We start from the raw sequence: 15881 nt of genomic DNA, 5'->3' as shown, positions 1-15881 counted from the left end.
CGACCTTAGTTTTATCTTGGAATTTTTGATTGGTCCTCTCGTGCATTTTGTATGGGAACGGGGAGGAGGGAGGATCTTTTCCGTATTTGTCTTGCTACCGAGTGAGTCACTTTTGTAGTTTTAAGAACCTTTCTCAAATTACATTATTGTATGTAAAGTCATCGTGCGACGACTTGCGTACGACGATCGTTTGGAAGGCGCTTTCAGGATCTTCTGAATATTTACATTTTCGTTATAACTTGTTGCGTGCAGACGAAGAAAAGCGAGTGCACAATAGATATTTAAATTTTTCCAGTTTCACCTCGGCATACGTAATTACTGATACATGTTGTTGTTTTATATTACGTTTGAGCGTTGCGTCCACGACTTAAATACAATCTCATTCATTTATAAATATACATATGTACACTTTTCGAAGGGTACCATTTATCGACCCGGCAAAATAGCCCTATTTCCAGACAAATTTGGTATTTATCACGACATTCTATGCGAATGCCCATCTCTAAAATATTTCGCCCTGCAAATAAAAAAAAGTGCCCCTCTATAAAATAGCTCGCAAGACAGATGCGGTGTCCGCCCGGCAAATCAAACGTCAAATGGGCTGCCAGTAACAAAAATAAAATTTGACAACAATAAATACCGACCCTGACAACTTAATCTTAAATGAATAGGACCAACCCTAACTAAACCTAATCTAACCTAACCCTTAAATAAATAAGTGCTGGCTGCTAAGATATTACGATGTGTTTGGATGGATATTACGATGTATGGACCACGAGGAGAGTGGGAATGGACAGGAGCGGGGCGACGCGCTATTATCCAACTGTCAAAAATTATAATTTCACTGATAGGGGCTACTGAAAATGTAATTGGATAAGATTTCACTGAACTATACCCAGTGAAAATGTAACTGGTTATGATTTCACTGAAACATCAAATTTTATTTTTGTTACTGGCAACTCGTTTGACGTTTGATTTGCCGGGATGACGCTGAATCTGTCGTGCGAGCTATTTAAGAGATGTTAATTTGATATTAAATGTCGTTTTGACATGTCGCTTAATTTATTTTACAGCCGTGCCAAAAATATTATTCATTTATAAATATATGTACACTTTTCGAAATGTTTTTTTTTATTTATTTTTTTAATACACATGGAAAAGTTTATATAACGTTCACACACAAGCACAAAGGGTCGTATTTTTGTTGCTTCTCTTTTTCGTGTTGGGAAAAAAACTGGTTTTCTGGTTTGACGGACGTTCAGTTTCCGTTCTGCACATGTTCGATCATGTCCAGCTCGTCCGTTACGCATTATCATTTGGATTTTTAACTGTACTTCCATTCAGAATTTTTGCGGTTTTAAATTTTTTTCACGGACGGACGCTCGTCATTTGCTATATAATTATTGAATTATTTATTTTATAGGATTTATAAAATTAATATATGCAGGGCTATTATTTGGGTTAGCGCTAACGGCTTCCTCTATTCGCGGAACGATTCAAATCGTTCGTTAAATTGCGCTTTTGCAGTGAATTGGGTCACGAAAAACTGAAACGAATCGTCGTGCAACGTTTGTGTTTACCCGCATCGAGTATGAACGGTCGGTTTTGAAACTTTCGCTTTTTTTGTTGTCGTATATAATGTTGTAGTAATTATTATGTGCATATAACCTTTTCTATGCGGCGCGTCTTTCCCGCGTCGCCATTGCTCGGCGGGGCTGCGTCCCACTACTACCCCCTTCGTACCCCACATCCGGGTCGTTCGTTTCGGTTTCGGTTTGTTTGTTGTTGTTTCGAAGTTTTGTTTATTTTTTTGTTGTTTGTTGCAGTGGCGGTGCACGCGGGAGCGGCGCCCCCCCAGGCGGCGGCGCGATGCACACGTCCCGTCACTCCGTCACCAGCTCGGGGATGCTCATGGTGGGGCCCAACTTCAGGGTCGGCAAGAAGATCGGCTGCGGCAACTTCGGAGAGCTGCGTCTCGGTCAGTTTACCATTTTGCTTGACGTGTTCGACGGACGAAAGCGATGCCCAGTCTTGAACTGTTGCATCAGTGAGTCCGTTTCTAGAGTGAGGGCTGGTGTGCATTTCGGAAGTGTCAGTTATGTACATATTATATACTTGCCCGTTGAAATTTTTGAATTGGTACATGATAAAGCCCGTTGAAATTTAAACGGGTGCTTTCGGATTGATACATGATTTAAAACAAAGTTACAATATGAATAGTAATAATTAATCGGAATCGGGAATCGGTTATGACAATTAAATTATGCAATAAAAAATAATAATAAAATTATATAACCCGGAGTCGAAATCCGAATCGGAATCGGATAATATGAAAAGTACGTATTTTTACATCGCGTTTACAAAACCCAATACCCACAATTATGTAAAAAAACCCCGGCCATTGACCTCGCAACTAGTCGGCCGACAAAGTTGCACGGTGCGGCCCGGCCCTTAGAAATTAGGAGAGACACGTCAATTTTAGGATATTTATCAGGGACACGAACCGAAAACTGGAAAAACCGTTATTTTTGCCGGAACGAAAACCGAACTGATATTGTTTTGCGGTTCGATAAAAATTAGTATATATATGCTTTGGGAATGATAGAATTAATGGTCAAACATACAGTAATATATATTAAAAATACATATGTCAATATGTTAATCACAATAAGATATAGCGAAAAGCCGTATAAAGAGAGGTATAGGCGGTGTGTGTGTATTTACATTAACTTGCTAATATTTAAATACAAGATAACCGAAAACCGGGGCTGAACCGATATTTATTTTTTTTACCGAACCGGAACGAATAAAATAACGTTTGGGTCCCTGATTTTTATTTTGTATTTTACCGTTTTAGAGCATTCAAAATCCTAAATTTTAGCATCTATTTTTATTAGACTTAAATTTCAAATAAAAAATAATTTCAATGAATTTTAACAAAAATATAACTTAAAGATAACACAGCAATTAAAAAATAACAGAAAATTACGAAAATGCTTTGTAATTATAAAAAATATAAGATGAAAAATACAAATGATGTAAAAAAAACACGAATACATATAATAATAAAATCTCATGTTTTCACAGATATTTTAAGATTTGTGCGATGATCAGTTACAATTAAAACTCACCCTATGGAGTTTTTTTGGTTTTCGGTGACAGTGATCGATAACGGTGATTTCCATATTTGAAGGAATGTAGGAGTAACTTGTCGACATAATAAGATCGTACGAATTAGCAATGACCTGAAGAAACGGCCTTCCCAGCTAGAAACAACGAACACGTCCACGATTCATTGTGTTTGCGCCTTTGCTATTTACTTATTATACGCAGAGATACGCCAGTCGCTAGGGCACTATTGCTAATTATTAAACAGTGATGGAACGGTCAATTTGTTATTATACAATTATTGCTTGTTATTATACAATTGTTATCTCTAATAATGTGTAACGATGTTTAGATTTTTGTTGATCTCAAAATTGCATTTGATAAAATATTCTCAAGAAATAAATAGTCATAGCGTCTGTTATCGCATCTCTAGCTACGACAACTGTCGTAGCCTTTAAACCTGGAATGTATCATAACCGATAGTTTTCATGTCAAAGCAGATTTGTGACCCGTTTCTGGTAATAAAATTGCTCTAGTATATAGTAGCGAAAAGAGAAGGTGTTGTGAAATATTAACGAGTTCTTTGTGTCCACTTCACACGATTACAAAGGAAATTTGAAGAATTATATTATTAGCCATTTGAAGGAAGTGCTCTAATTAAATGAAAGAAAAACTGTCGACACGTATTGCTTTTGGGCATTATTTATATAAAAAGTTTATTGAAAACCGCAGTTCTGAACATTTGATTAGTTAAAATATTACGGCTGGGCTTTGTGCATGCAACAAGGTATTTTTCATTTTTTAATATTTTCTTTGGCATGCATATTTCATGGGAATCCTTGAACTTTGTCTTTGATATTGTCTGCAACTTCTGATTGACGTTCTCGGAAGATGCTGTGTTGCCAATGGCGCCGTCCACACACACGATATCTACTACCGATATTTCCATAGCTACGCGTTTTTCTCATATCAAGAAAGAAAAAAAAGAAAACAATTTTGTTTTAAATTGTTTCAACAAGTTTTTAACATTTATTTTCTGATGAAAGTTTCAAGTAATTGGCTCCTATTTGTGCATATGATATTTTATGATTTGATTTTTTAACGTACGTTGTTGCACGACGTTGTTGGAGCCTCTATATGTACATTGAAAACATCAGCATGTACGAAAATCATTAACATGAATTCAGGTGTATTTATATATATATTATATCTACGTCTGTAATCCTAGTTTACTTACCTGGATTTTCGCTTATTTTTGTGTTATACCTATGTACTTATGCTGAAACGTCACGAAAGCACAGATACTTCAGGCCCTCAGCGGAATGTATGTATGTATATATTTTTCATTAAAATGTTGTAAACATTTTTTTTTGGATGAATATCCTGTCTGTTGATGAATTCCGGATGGTGAATCGATTTTCTTTTATGTAACACAATTCTTTCACAAATTCATCACATCCTCCGAATTCTGCGAAGGCTTTTAATTGTGTCTCCGTCCCTTTCGCTCTCGCGATTTGTATGTAAATAACGGTGGGCTACATACAAATTTGAGTACAAAGGACAACTGTACAAGACGCTTCATTGAGAAACGATGCTTTGATATCGATATTCCTCTAGTAGAGCAGCCTTTACATATTACATCATATTGAAATGCATTTTTTTTTAATTTTGGACTTTTCCGTGATTTGATATTGCATGTACATGAGATTGGGTCTTTATTCGTTTGACCTGAATTGGTCTATTTCTGCATTTTGACCTCACAATTGCATTCATTACGCTTCTGTGGACGGAATTTTTTCTACTCTATGTATGTGTATTTGCTTCTTTGTGGATGCAAGTGCTTTTGAACATGTGCGTACGTTTCATTTTCGACACATGTGCAGCAAAATAAATAACAAGAGCAATGTTTTCCGCGTGACGTCACTATTACTGAATGGTATTGTATACACACACGTGTATATGTATATATGGAATATAATTTTGAAACAGTTTCGCAACAATATGTAACACACGCTTATTATTTTCTTTCACCGAGAACCGCATCGAAACAAAACTGGTTTCCTACACATTCATCTCCGACGCATCTACATTTGTGGGACAATTTTGTTTTTTTTTTCGAGATTAAACACTGACCTGGCCGATTAATAATTTAGAAACAGATCGACGTGTGTTGCCGAGGCGTATATCGCTTTTGTGGGAAAAAAACTGAACGTTCTGTTTTACCTGGCCCTAAAGCGTGTAGGTATCACCGTTCAATATACCTAATATTTGCTCGCTCGAATTGGAATTTGAAACTACATTATTTGGTGGTAACTTCGCTTTGGAAACTGAATCTCTCCGAGCGAAACTTTGTCTGCACTCTCCCGCTGCGATACATCGCGATAATGATTGTAAACTATCTTCCTGGCGAGGAGTAAATCTTAATGGGTGTTCGATTTCAACGCTATCTACGGTTTGTACGGTTCGGAATATTATTACACGTTTTTAAAAGGAGTCGTCGTTTTCAAGCCGCAATCTTGGGTATTCTATTAAATTTCAATGTGAATTATCGAAGCAAATCGGTTATTTCGAGTATGCGGCAGATCAATAAGTGGACGTTATCGAAAAATCGGCAAGTTTAGCGTTTGAATCATCGCGATATCGTAATTGTTGAAATTTACGTCAATTGCATTTGCATTATTTTCGTCGGATGATGTGATAACGATCGGGTCGCGTCGGGAAGATGAATTTTCTTGGAAAATACGCGTGAAATGTTTTTCGATATACAACACTATTGTTTATAAGAGACGTCGTTGTGGGAACTAGAAAGTCCAGCATTGTTTGTTTATATATTTATATAGTAGCCGGTTAATTTTAATTCGTTGACTAGTAGAATTCATTTTACCTGGTCTGAATGATTGTCTGCGATATGCACTGACCAATAGTCTTATTTCTAATGGTACGAACACACTGAATTGTACGGCACGGACGTGCTCTTAGTTTCCAGCCGGAATGGGCGTGTCATTGTTAATTCTTAATGATCTTACTATTTCGACAAGTTTCTCCTACATTTATTCAAATATGGGAATCACCGTCAAACCTATGTCAATACTAGGATAAAATCTCATCGAAAAAACTCCAATGGGTGAATTTTGCCAAGAATACAATGGTATGTATAATACAAACCTATCTAACAATAAAAAAGAAAAGTGACCACTCAGTGTGTCTGCACCTTAGGTCGAAGTCGAATGTGCATCACTCACAGAATAACTAAATCCTACTATTGTACTTTATTTTATCTCCAAATTGTATACTCCAATTTTAGGATATTCGTCATTTTATTGGTTTTGGCTTAAAATTTTAGCCAAAATAGATTTTTGTCGATGATTATTTATGTATGTATCTAGTTCTCAATTACTGCTGGTAAACTCTCGATGAATGAAGTGAAGCTTGTAAAAATGAATGAGAAAATGTAAAAATTGTTTGATATGTACATGTTGTGAAAGTACCTACGATGCAAATCCAGTGTGAAGAAAATACAACATACAAGACGTACAACTATTATGTTCACAATTTGTAAAATTCAAAAGGACTATTTTTTGTCGTTGAAAAAATATTTATTTGTTTTATTTTTGTGGGTAATTTCTATTGAAGAAAGGCATAAATTATTTACGTAAAATTTTTCCTCGTGGCGCAGCACATTTTCTACGTTTTAAAATACATAGGTTGGGTATACGAATTGGAAAATAAGGTCGACACAAATTGAACAAAAGTACTGTAATTTTTATTCGAAATAAGCATAAAATTCTTGCCTGAACAACTTAACGTAACAAACGTAGTAAAAATGCTAATAGAACTATTCACATTCAATTGTTCCTTTTTTCCTATGCACTATCGCCCTACCCTAAACGAGCCGATGCATGCGTTTTATTCCGTGATTGTAAATGAAGAAGGGGTTCAAACTGAAGGAAAATTGTATTACGGTTTTTCTAATTTTAACCGATTGTAAGTGTAATGTCGAAGTACATACTAAATTAAATATACAATTCTGACGTGGGTAGCGTCATATATTATACATACATACACACATCGATCCCCGAGTCCAATTATACAGAAAAGTCGAACATCTTCATTCTAGAAAATATTTTGTCGATTTCGTATTCTGACCGTTGTGATGCATACTAATAAATGTGTGTTTTACGTACACTTTTGTATAAGAGGTACGCAGTTTCTTCGTCCTGTTTCTTCGCCCCCGCACATTTTGACGTATTTCAGCGCTTTCGAACGACACTTTCCCTCTTACTACTTGACCCCGATAAATTTCGCGAGAGAACCCTTTCGTTGTGTACCGTTTTTTTTAATTGGAAGCTTGAAAAGTTGATATTTTCACGTGATGGATGGCATGATTGTGTCGTGCGCTTTTCCGAGAATTTGTCGTCGAAGGGTGGCGAATCCCTCGTCCTGGTGGGGAATGATGTACGGGATTTTCCCATGTTTGACTTGTGCGTGTCCCTCCTACTCTTTGAAGGATTTCACGAATGTAGTATAATATTTTTTCGATTAATTTTCATACGTGTCCATCCGAAACGGAATAGCATATGGCTTGCAGTGTCTGTCGCATTGTACGCAGACGGTCTCTGATTTGATTCCTGCTCGTTGTCGGCGTAAGTTATTGCCTCGAACCTTTTTTCCCTCGTTCTTTTTGGCTACGTTTTCACTATTACCCATGTGTTCGTCAGTTCTATGGCTTGTCTAGCTTGAAATAATTTATCTGTAACTGCTTTCTCATATTAGTTGAGATGTGCACTGACTAGGAGGCCAACGTCCTCGCACGAGGATCTTGCCAAGTAAATAATGTACGGCTCAACTTTTTTTTTTGGAAAAAAGTGATTACATGTCTGTAATATATAGTCGGCTATTACCAAGGGAGTATGGAGGAGAAATCACTATCCTTTATTGGTTAAATTTTCGTTATTGATAACACTTTCGGATATCCAATCATTTGACGCACGGCTTCTCATTCCAATTTTCGGATCGTACTATATGTACAGTAACGGTCAATGAAAAAGTGTCCACCTTAAAAATGCGTATTTTTTAAAATTTATTTGCTCTAAATAATTTCTATCCAACAATTTTGAATGACAAGTGTTACATAAATATATTTTCGATGATTTGATATCATTTGAGCCTTAATATTATGTAAAATAAAAATTTTATTCAAGTTTTTGTAAAACTGGGTTTTTTAAAAAATTTTATTGTCTATAGAAAAAAATATTTTTTGGCATAAAATCTATTTATTTATTAATTTTTTTACTTTAATTATATCTACATATATAATACTTATTACAAACACTTAATATAATATTGTGCAACCCTTCCTTTATTTTATATCACTTCTCTCATTCTCGAAGGCATCGATTCCACCAATATTTTTAAACAATCGCCTGTAATCTCGTCATACCACACTTTTTCTAATCTTTGTCTAAGCTGGTATTTACAACTTTTTCATTGACCGTTACTGTATATAGTTAGGATTTTATTTTTATTTCTTCTTTCTCGCTTGCTCGATGCTGAGAGTCGTGGTCAATGGTGTCATCTTGGATTTGATTGACGATTAGCCTCTACTTCTCCCGGTTCTGTGCCAAGTTAAAGGCAGTGCTACGGGATGATCTCGTCAGTTCCTTGATTTGGTCAGACCATCTCTTGGAAGACTCCTCTCGCTTGCCTTCCCTCCAGTGCTCCGGTGTCTATCAGCCTCTCCTCGTTCTTCCTGATCATATGGCCAAAGTATGAGATAACCCTTTTTCTACGTATTGTGGAGTCTCTCTGAGACTGCCAGCTCGTTGAGGATGCAGATGTTCGTGCGTCTTGCGGTCCATGGTATGCACATAATTTCAGCACCACATTTCGAATGCACCTAGAATGTCCCTTTCTCTCTTTTTTAGGGTTCATGTCTCGACTCCATACAATCCAATGAGGAACACCAGAACACCGACTCCATACAATGCAATGGGAATTTTTGTTCTTTTCATAATTGAGCGGTTTTTCCATATTTTTACTAGACCGACCATCGCCGTTTTCGCCATTCCTATTCTTCTGTGGATTTTCGATTGGCATCCACCTTCCCTTGAGATCAAGGCACCTAGGCAGATACAGTCGTCGACTTCAAAAGCCTTTAAAAAAGAAAAGCCTTTTAAAAAGAGCGTATGAAGTTGTTAAAATATATACTGCATTGGGTTGGATTATTTTTTACAAAACTAGTTCAATTTGATATTTCTATTATTAATCTAACTGTATAAGTGATTCAAATAAAAAGTTTATTTCTGTTGTTTTTGTAATGAAAAATGTCATTTATTTTGATTATTTTAATATGATCTAATTAGCAAGGTTTGACGTGGACATTATTCTTCACGTTTTTCCGGAATTACGTTCGTATGTGAAAAGAATTATATTTTAATGGATATAATAAATATTCATAATTGTCACGCAAGCAATGCGTATTGTATAAATAAAAAGGCTGTTTCCCGCCTTGCTCTCCCCCCATCCCCATGTCGGATTTTTCTTTTGATTCTTTTTGTTTGATGTTTAAAATTTTGAATTTTTCATGCGGGCATCCGAAAGATAATAAACCGCGCGAATGATGACCTCGAACTCCATATACGGGGGAGGAGGGGTTGTGGAGGTAAATATTTTTTGTGTTAAGGTTTCCCTTGGCCCGTGGTTGAATACACGGAATATTCCAAACCTTGACTCGGGCGAGCGCAGAAGCCTTAAAGCTAATTCGGTCAGCGGCGGCCGCTCTAATTGCATTATATTCGAAATGGTTTCTAATCGGCACACTCGTATCGCGGATTTGTACATCGTCGTTTGCAATTTACTTATTATATTATTATTACGCGACGGAACGTGTCAAAAATTTTCCTGCGACTTGGTGGCGTTCGTCGTTTTGAAGAATTGCGAATTTTTACGAGATGAATGATAGGAAAAACCGATAGAGATAACATTGAAATCGCACGATAATGATTGCGGCACTTTTTTTTTATCAGTGCCCGTGTAAGGCCACCGCTTATTCACTTTTTATTATACATACATATGTAGGTATATACCAGGGCTGTGGAGTCGTTAAAAAAACACGACTCCGACTCCGATTTTACAAATGCAAAGTTTAATTTTTTCCGGTTTTTTTCCCACTGTTTTAATTTTAGAATATTTCTGGAGTATTAAACAGGATGTCGCATTTATGTACATATAGTTAGTTGATGTAAATCATTAACTTTTAATTAAACTTTTTGTTCTTTCAATAGTTTGTATTTTTTATTTATGAATACGCACTTGTACTTACTAATAAGTTAAGTACTTACTAAAGGCGTACATGTTATTAGTAATAACATGTACGCCTTTAGGTTCATTTATACTAGCACGCCACAGACCGGCAACTGCACGTAAAGAGCAGTATGAAAAATATTCTTTAGTACATTGTATATGGATACATTTATATCATCCGTAATATGTACATACGTGCTGTATGTACGACACGATGCATTCACACTATACAGTAGTACATGTCACTGAAACGTATCAATCGTACCAATTTTCATTGACCACTGTGAAAATATTCTCGCATGACATGACGGCATAGTGGTGAGTGCACCCGTACCGTCGAAAGTGCTCTCATGGGCATATGAATATTTCCGGAAAAGTCACATCGTGATAATATTGAAACTACGCAAGCAATATTGCACCGTATCGTCGCGCTCTTTATTGTATATGTAAGCCGACTTTGCCTTGAACTCGTCCATTTTGATTTTTAACGTTTTTTTATTACTAAATTATGATCACAATGCATCTTATATCTATTTTAATAGTTACTGATCTATTAATTATTTTCCATTTTACAATTTTATTTTATTTTTGTTAGTAATCATCCAATATATAATTTCGAAAGAGACTTTGTAACAATGTAAGGTTTGGGTGGGAGCATCGAAAGCAAATCAAAGTTTCTATGACGACGATATCGACATCGTTGAATATTTTTGTTTTTCGATACAAATAAATTTAATAAAAAAACAAATGGATGTTTACTATTACATTAGCATTAAATTATTGTAATAGTAAACTAAATATAATATAATAAATTATATCCTTATATGTAATATAATAAATTATATTATATCATATACAAATACCGAGCAAAGCCGGGTAAAATCACTAGTAGTATTAAATTATTCAAATGTTAATGTACAGCATAATAGGAAAAAGGGATCAAAAACCTATTTACTGCACTCATCCATAAAAAGTATGAACGTATCGAAAATGAGCGGGGCTGTATAGCATGAATAGAAAAGTCTTTTCCATGCAGGGCTGTGCCGAGTTATTGATGTGCATTGCTGGATTCGTCAAATATCAGACCTCTCCACAATTTGACCTTAACATGAGAAAACAGCAAATATAGAAATGCTCTCTCAATTTTTTATAAATCGGGTATTGGTGAGTCACTTTTGGTTAGTAGTTCAGTATTCATACATATAAGCACATTATTAAATTAAAATAAATAAATGCGATTTAAACGCGAAATCTGAGGCGAAGTCTCCGACTCCACAGCCCTGATAAACTGTCTATGTATATGGATCTGTTTTTCCGTGCACATTCGATCATCCGTTTTTAAATGCATCGATATATTTATCTACTTAATTTTTATGTACATGTACGCATTTACAACGTCGAGCTTTCGTGGGTTGTTTTGATCGATCTGTCGCCGAAATATTAATAATCTGACGTTGCTTATAATACATATATGCATGTATTTGAATAATTTTCACACGTGACGGGGGATTTATCGACGTTTTGCGACAACGACACGTCATCACTATCTAGATATCTGGACACGTCGATAGACGACGCATCTACACATAATACGACCGCAAGATACGCCCGGTCGTTATCTCTACACTAGAGGATGTTTATTATCACTCTGCGGGCATTTTGCGGGAGATGCTCGCGTACCTCTTCCGTTCCTTGTTTTGCCTAAAATGCTGCTACTTTTCCAATTCATTTAACGCCCGCTCCCAGTAGGGCCCGTGTCGTTGTTCGACAGACCCATATTGCTTTCTCGATGTCTCAAATATTTTCTTCGTACCCACGGGGAGAGCCTTTTGTGGGAAATTTTCAATGTTGCCGTAGCGAATAGCGCTAGCACTATCTCTTTCAAATTACATATACATACAGCCTTGGCCAAAAGTCTGAAGCACCCCGTTTTTTTTTGATGTTTTTGAAATAGGACATTTTACAAACGCTTGATCAGGATCAGGTAGCTGTAACACATATTTCGAGACTATGAAACGGTAAAAATCCCTTTTTTTTTGTTTATGTGGATGAAAGAGAGTATTTCTGTACTCGTACTATCGACAGCTTTCGTGGTAGTTTGTCCTGTTGTAACTTATGACGATTTGTGTTTGTTTATTCTCCAAATTTTTTTAAATTTTTTCATATATCATCAAATTTAATTAAAATGTCACAAAATCGCGAATAAAATATTAGGCAACACAATTTCTGTATAAATTCATCTTTGTTTCATTTAAAAACCGTTGTATATGAATTTTATAAATGAATTTCAGGGGTACTTCAGATTTTTGGCCAAGGCTGTATGTATGTACATATGTAAGGTGACGGTTTCAGTCTCCCGCAGGTTAAAGTAAATATCGGACAGTTTTAATGCAAAATATTTCTACCCATTGTCTATGGAATTATCTTATGAAAATATCTGTTTATGATATAAACTGGTGGTCTGGTGCACGGAAATTCGTGCTTGTAGTTTGTCGCTTTTTGAACAATACGTCCGCCTGCGCGCACGCTTCGCGCCTCTGTCGTCGGCATCCACATCCCCACCAGAGCGCGCGCCGTGTCTCGTGCTGTCTCGCTCGCTCTGCTAGTTTATTTCGCATAGCTTCGCGATAAAGAAAACGCGTTAGTATTTCAAATATAAAAAAGTGTTAAATGTCGTAACCATCACGAATGGACGGAAGGCTTTTATGTATATTATTATATGATGGTTTATATTTTTGTAACATAATTTACTGTACATGTTTTATTTTGATTTTTTTTTTGTCAAAAAGCGTAGAAATGACCGTATCTCCGTCACCAAAAGCCTAAGTGGTTGTATGAGTCTCCGTCACTTGCATGGTGACTGGAATATACATATATGTATGTACATACATTGAACTTCAATGATCCCAAAATACTGAAATACTCACGTGTAATGCGCTAGATCAGTTCAGCAAAAAGGCGTAAGGAATGTAAGAAGTAATAAAATAAACAGTGATGTTTGATGAAAACATGTTTTCTTACAATTTTATCCTTTTTCTTTTCCTTTCTTACTTTTTTCTATTTTCAAGCTTGTTACATTCATGACGAGCTGAAAACCAGACTGGTACAAGTTACATTTTATATCTGGTACAATTGACATATCTAGGGTAGTGATCTAGGGTTTGTTTGGATGAGCTTCAATTTTTATACCGGCTTTCTATTAGATTTCTAAATAATTTTAGTTGAAAATATAGGCGAAATTTTCAGGGTTAAAAAAAATTAAGCCCATGAGTTAAAGCTTTAATAATTTTAAATAATGTTAAATGAAAATTGTAAACTAATAACTTTTTTTCGCATTTGAAAAAAAAAATTGACGGAGACTGGGTTATTACATACTTTCCAGTTTTTACTGTAAGGTCCTTAGGTTTTCGAAAGATACTTCCTCGTCTTGGAAGTAAATTTATACCACCAGCTTCTCACGATCAAACATTATCATACGATTTTGAGTGATCTGCACTGATCACCTTGCGTATGGGGTGATGAGCAATCGATGACACTCTGGTCTGCATTTAGAGCGGGTAATATCGTTTTATTCGTTGGTCGATGTAACTGCAACCTCACGGAAAGATCGCAACGACCATCTCACTCGGTGGTTATCGGCTACTTGGCTAAATCGAACTGTGCTCTCACATCATCACAGTTCTACTGTCATCTCGGCTTGTAGATATCAGACGAGTAGTACCATTTGGACTTAATACTTTGTAGTAATTAATTTCAAGTGTCTTTTTTCTTGTGGCTTTTGCAGGTTTGTGATGCTCGTTGCTTCAGATAGGTGTCTGAGGGTCTGAACTCACATAAATCGGCTCAGATGTCAGTACTGTGTACTAGTTTCTGACCCTTTTATTCTTTATCGTATCGTGGACTATGTAACCAGTTTCCAATCGATGGTCTCTTGAGCGTCTTGCTTATATTTCAGTTTGTTCCGTATGAAAAAAAATGAAATGCTTCCAAAATTATTATTTTTTAAAATTCTAGATGCATGTCGTAGTTATTTAATTAAATAGCCATAGTTGTAGTCGGCTTTCATTACATTTTATCAGTACATACATATCGGCATTTGTCACAATGTGATTATATTGTCTGTTTGCTTTGATGGGCTCGTGTAGGGATAGCGGCCATGAAATGAAACGTGCCCAATCTACATAATCGTTCTAAACCAGATCTTCAATGTCGAAAACTAATTGATACGTGAGATGTGATTCACTTCAAATTTTGCACGATGGCGAAATTTAATTTTCTTTTGGATCATTATGAGCTAGAATGAATTGATAATGTTCTACCGCCGGCATTGAAAAACTGCACGTATTTTGCAGGGCTGTGTAGTTAAAGACGGAGTTGTTAAAATTCGAGCGAATTTGACTCTGATTTCGCGTTGCATTGCGTTGCAATCTTGCATTTATTTTTAGAAGAGGTCTGATATTTTTCAAATTGGTTGCGCTAAGGGCGCAGACACACGGAGTGGTACGCCGCAGTTATTTTTTTTATATTGTTTTGCACATGCAATAAGTAGACTACGGACCGGAAGCGTGCTTTTTCCAGGAATCGGGGCGTTTTGGGTCTATTTACAAAACTAGAGTGCAAAAAATAAAGTTCTTCATAAAATTGGACAAAGCACAGCGAACAATTAACAATGAACAGCACGCTTCCGGTCCGACCTCTAGTAATAAGAAGAGGTTTATAAAAAAGGCTAGCACGCCTTGATCTATGCTTTGACGATTTAGGCCAAAACTCACGCCCTGGAGTGTTTTCGGTGATATTTTATCCTTGTATTGACAGTGATCGATAACGGTGATTTCCATATTTGAAGAAATGTAGGAGAAATTTGTCGAAATAATAAGATCGTACGAATTAATAATGACATGAGGATACGCCCATCACAGCTGGAGTGTCCTAGGCATGCCGAGCCGTACGGTTCAATGTGTTTGTGCCTTAAATGATTTATTAGTTTTATGTTTGTATTCATGAACAAAATAATATAAAATGTTAAAAAAAATAAGTAATTAAATGTAATGTTCACTAAAATTTTTATTTTATTTTACATATTTATATCAGTGGCGTGCCGTGGAAATCTCCCCGATTTTTATCGTATAACCTTACTTATTTATTTATTTATTTATTTATTTATTTTATTAATTGAAAAATCAACAGACAGGATGTACAGAGATAGGTATAAAAAACACAAAAAGTAAATAAATAATATATGTAACACCCGAGTCCAATAATAGATTTTTACAAAAATGAAAAAGATAAATATAAGGAAAACAAATTAAAAAGTAAAGAATAAAGGCATGACAAAATATGTAGTACATTGCATAATTAAACTATAGTATTAAAATATTTGGAAAAGGTTATAAGATAGAATATAAGAAGAAATTGAAATTTACAAATATAAAAAACAAATGAAAAAGGTAAATACAAAATAAACAAATGAA

At 35.6% G+C, this 15881-nt stretch overlaps 1 protein-coding gene across 3 annotated transcripts in view; it reads left to right on the top strand.

The window, feature by feature from the left end:
• Window positions 1–15881, top strand: part of gish (casein kinase I gish) — a 35795-nt gene that overhangs the window by 8511 nt on the left and 11403 nt on the right. For all 3 annotated transcript variants that reach the window (XM_077443142.1, XM_077443144.1, XM_077443143.1), the window contains one exon: window positions 1827–1978. In XM_077443142.1, the coding sequence (XP_077299268.1) occupies window positions 1827–1978 (152 nt within the window). The remainder of the gene's footprint in view (window positions 1–1826; window positions 1979–15881) is intronic.

This window comes from Arctopsyche grandis, chromosome 12 (genome assembly GCF_051622035.1).
Source record: "Arctopsyche grandis isolate Sample6627 chromosome 12, ASM5162203v2, whole genome shotgun sequence".
Lineage (NCBI taxonomy): Eukaryota > Metazoa > Arthropoda > Insecta > Trichoptera > Hydropsychidae > Arctopsyche > Arctopsyche grandis.
This window is presented reverse-complemented; position numbering and strand designations above follow the sequence as displayed.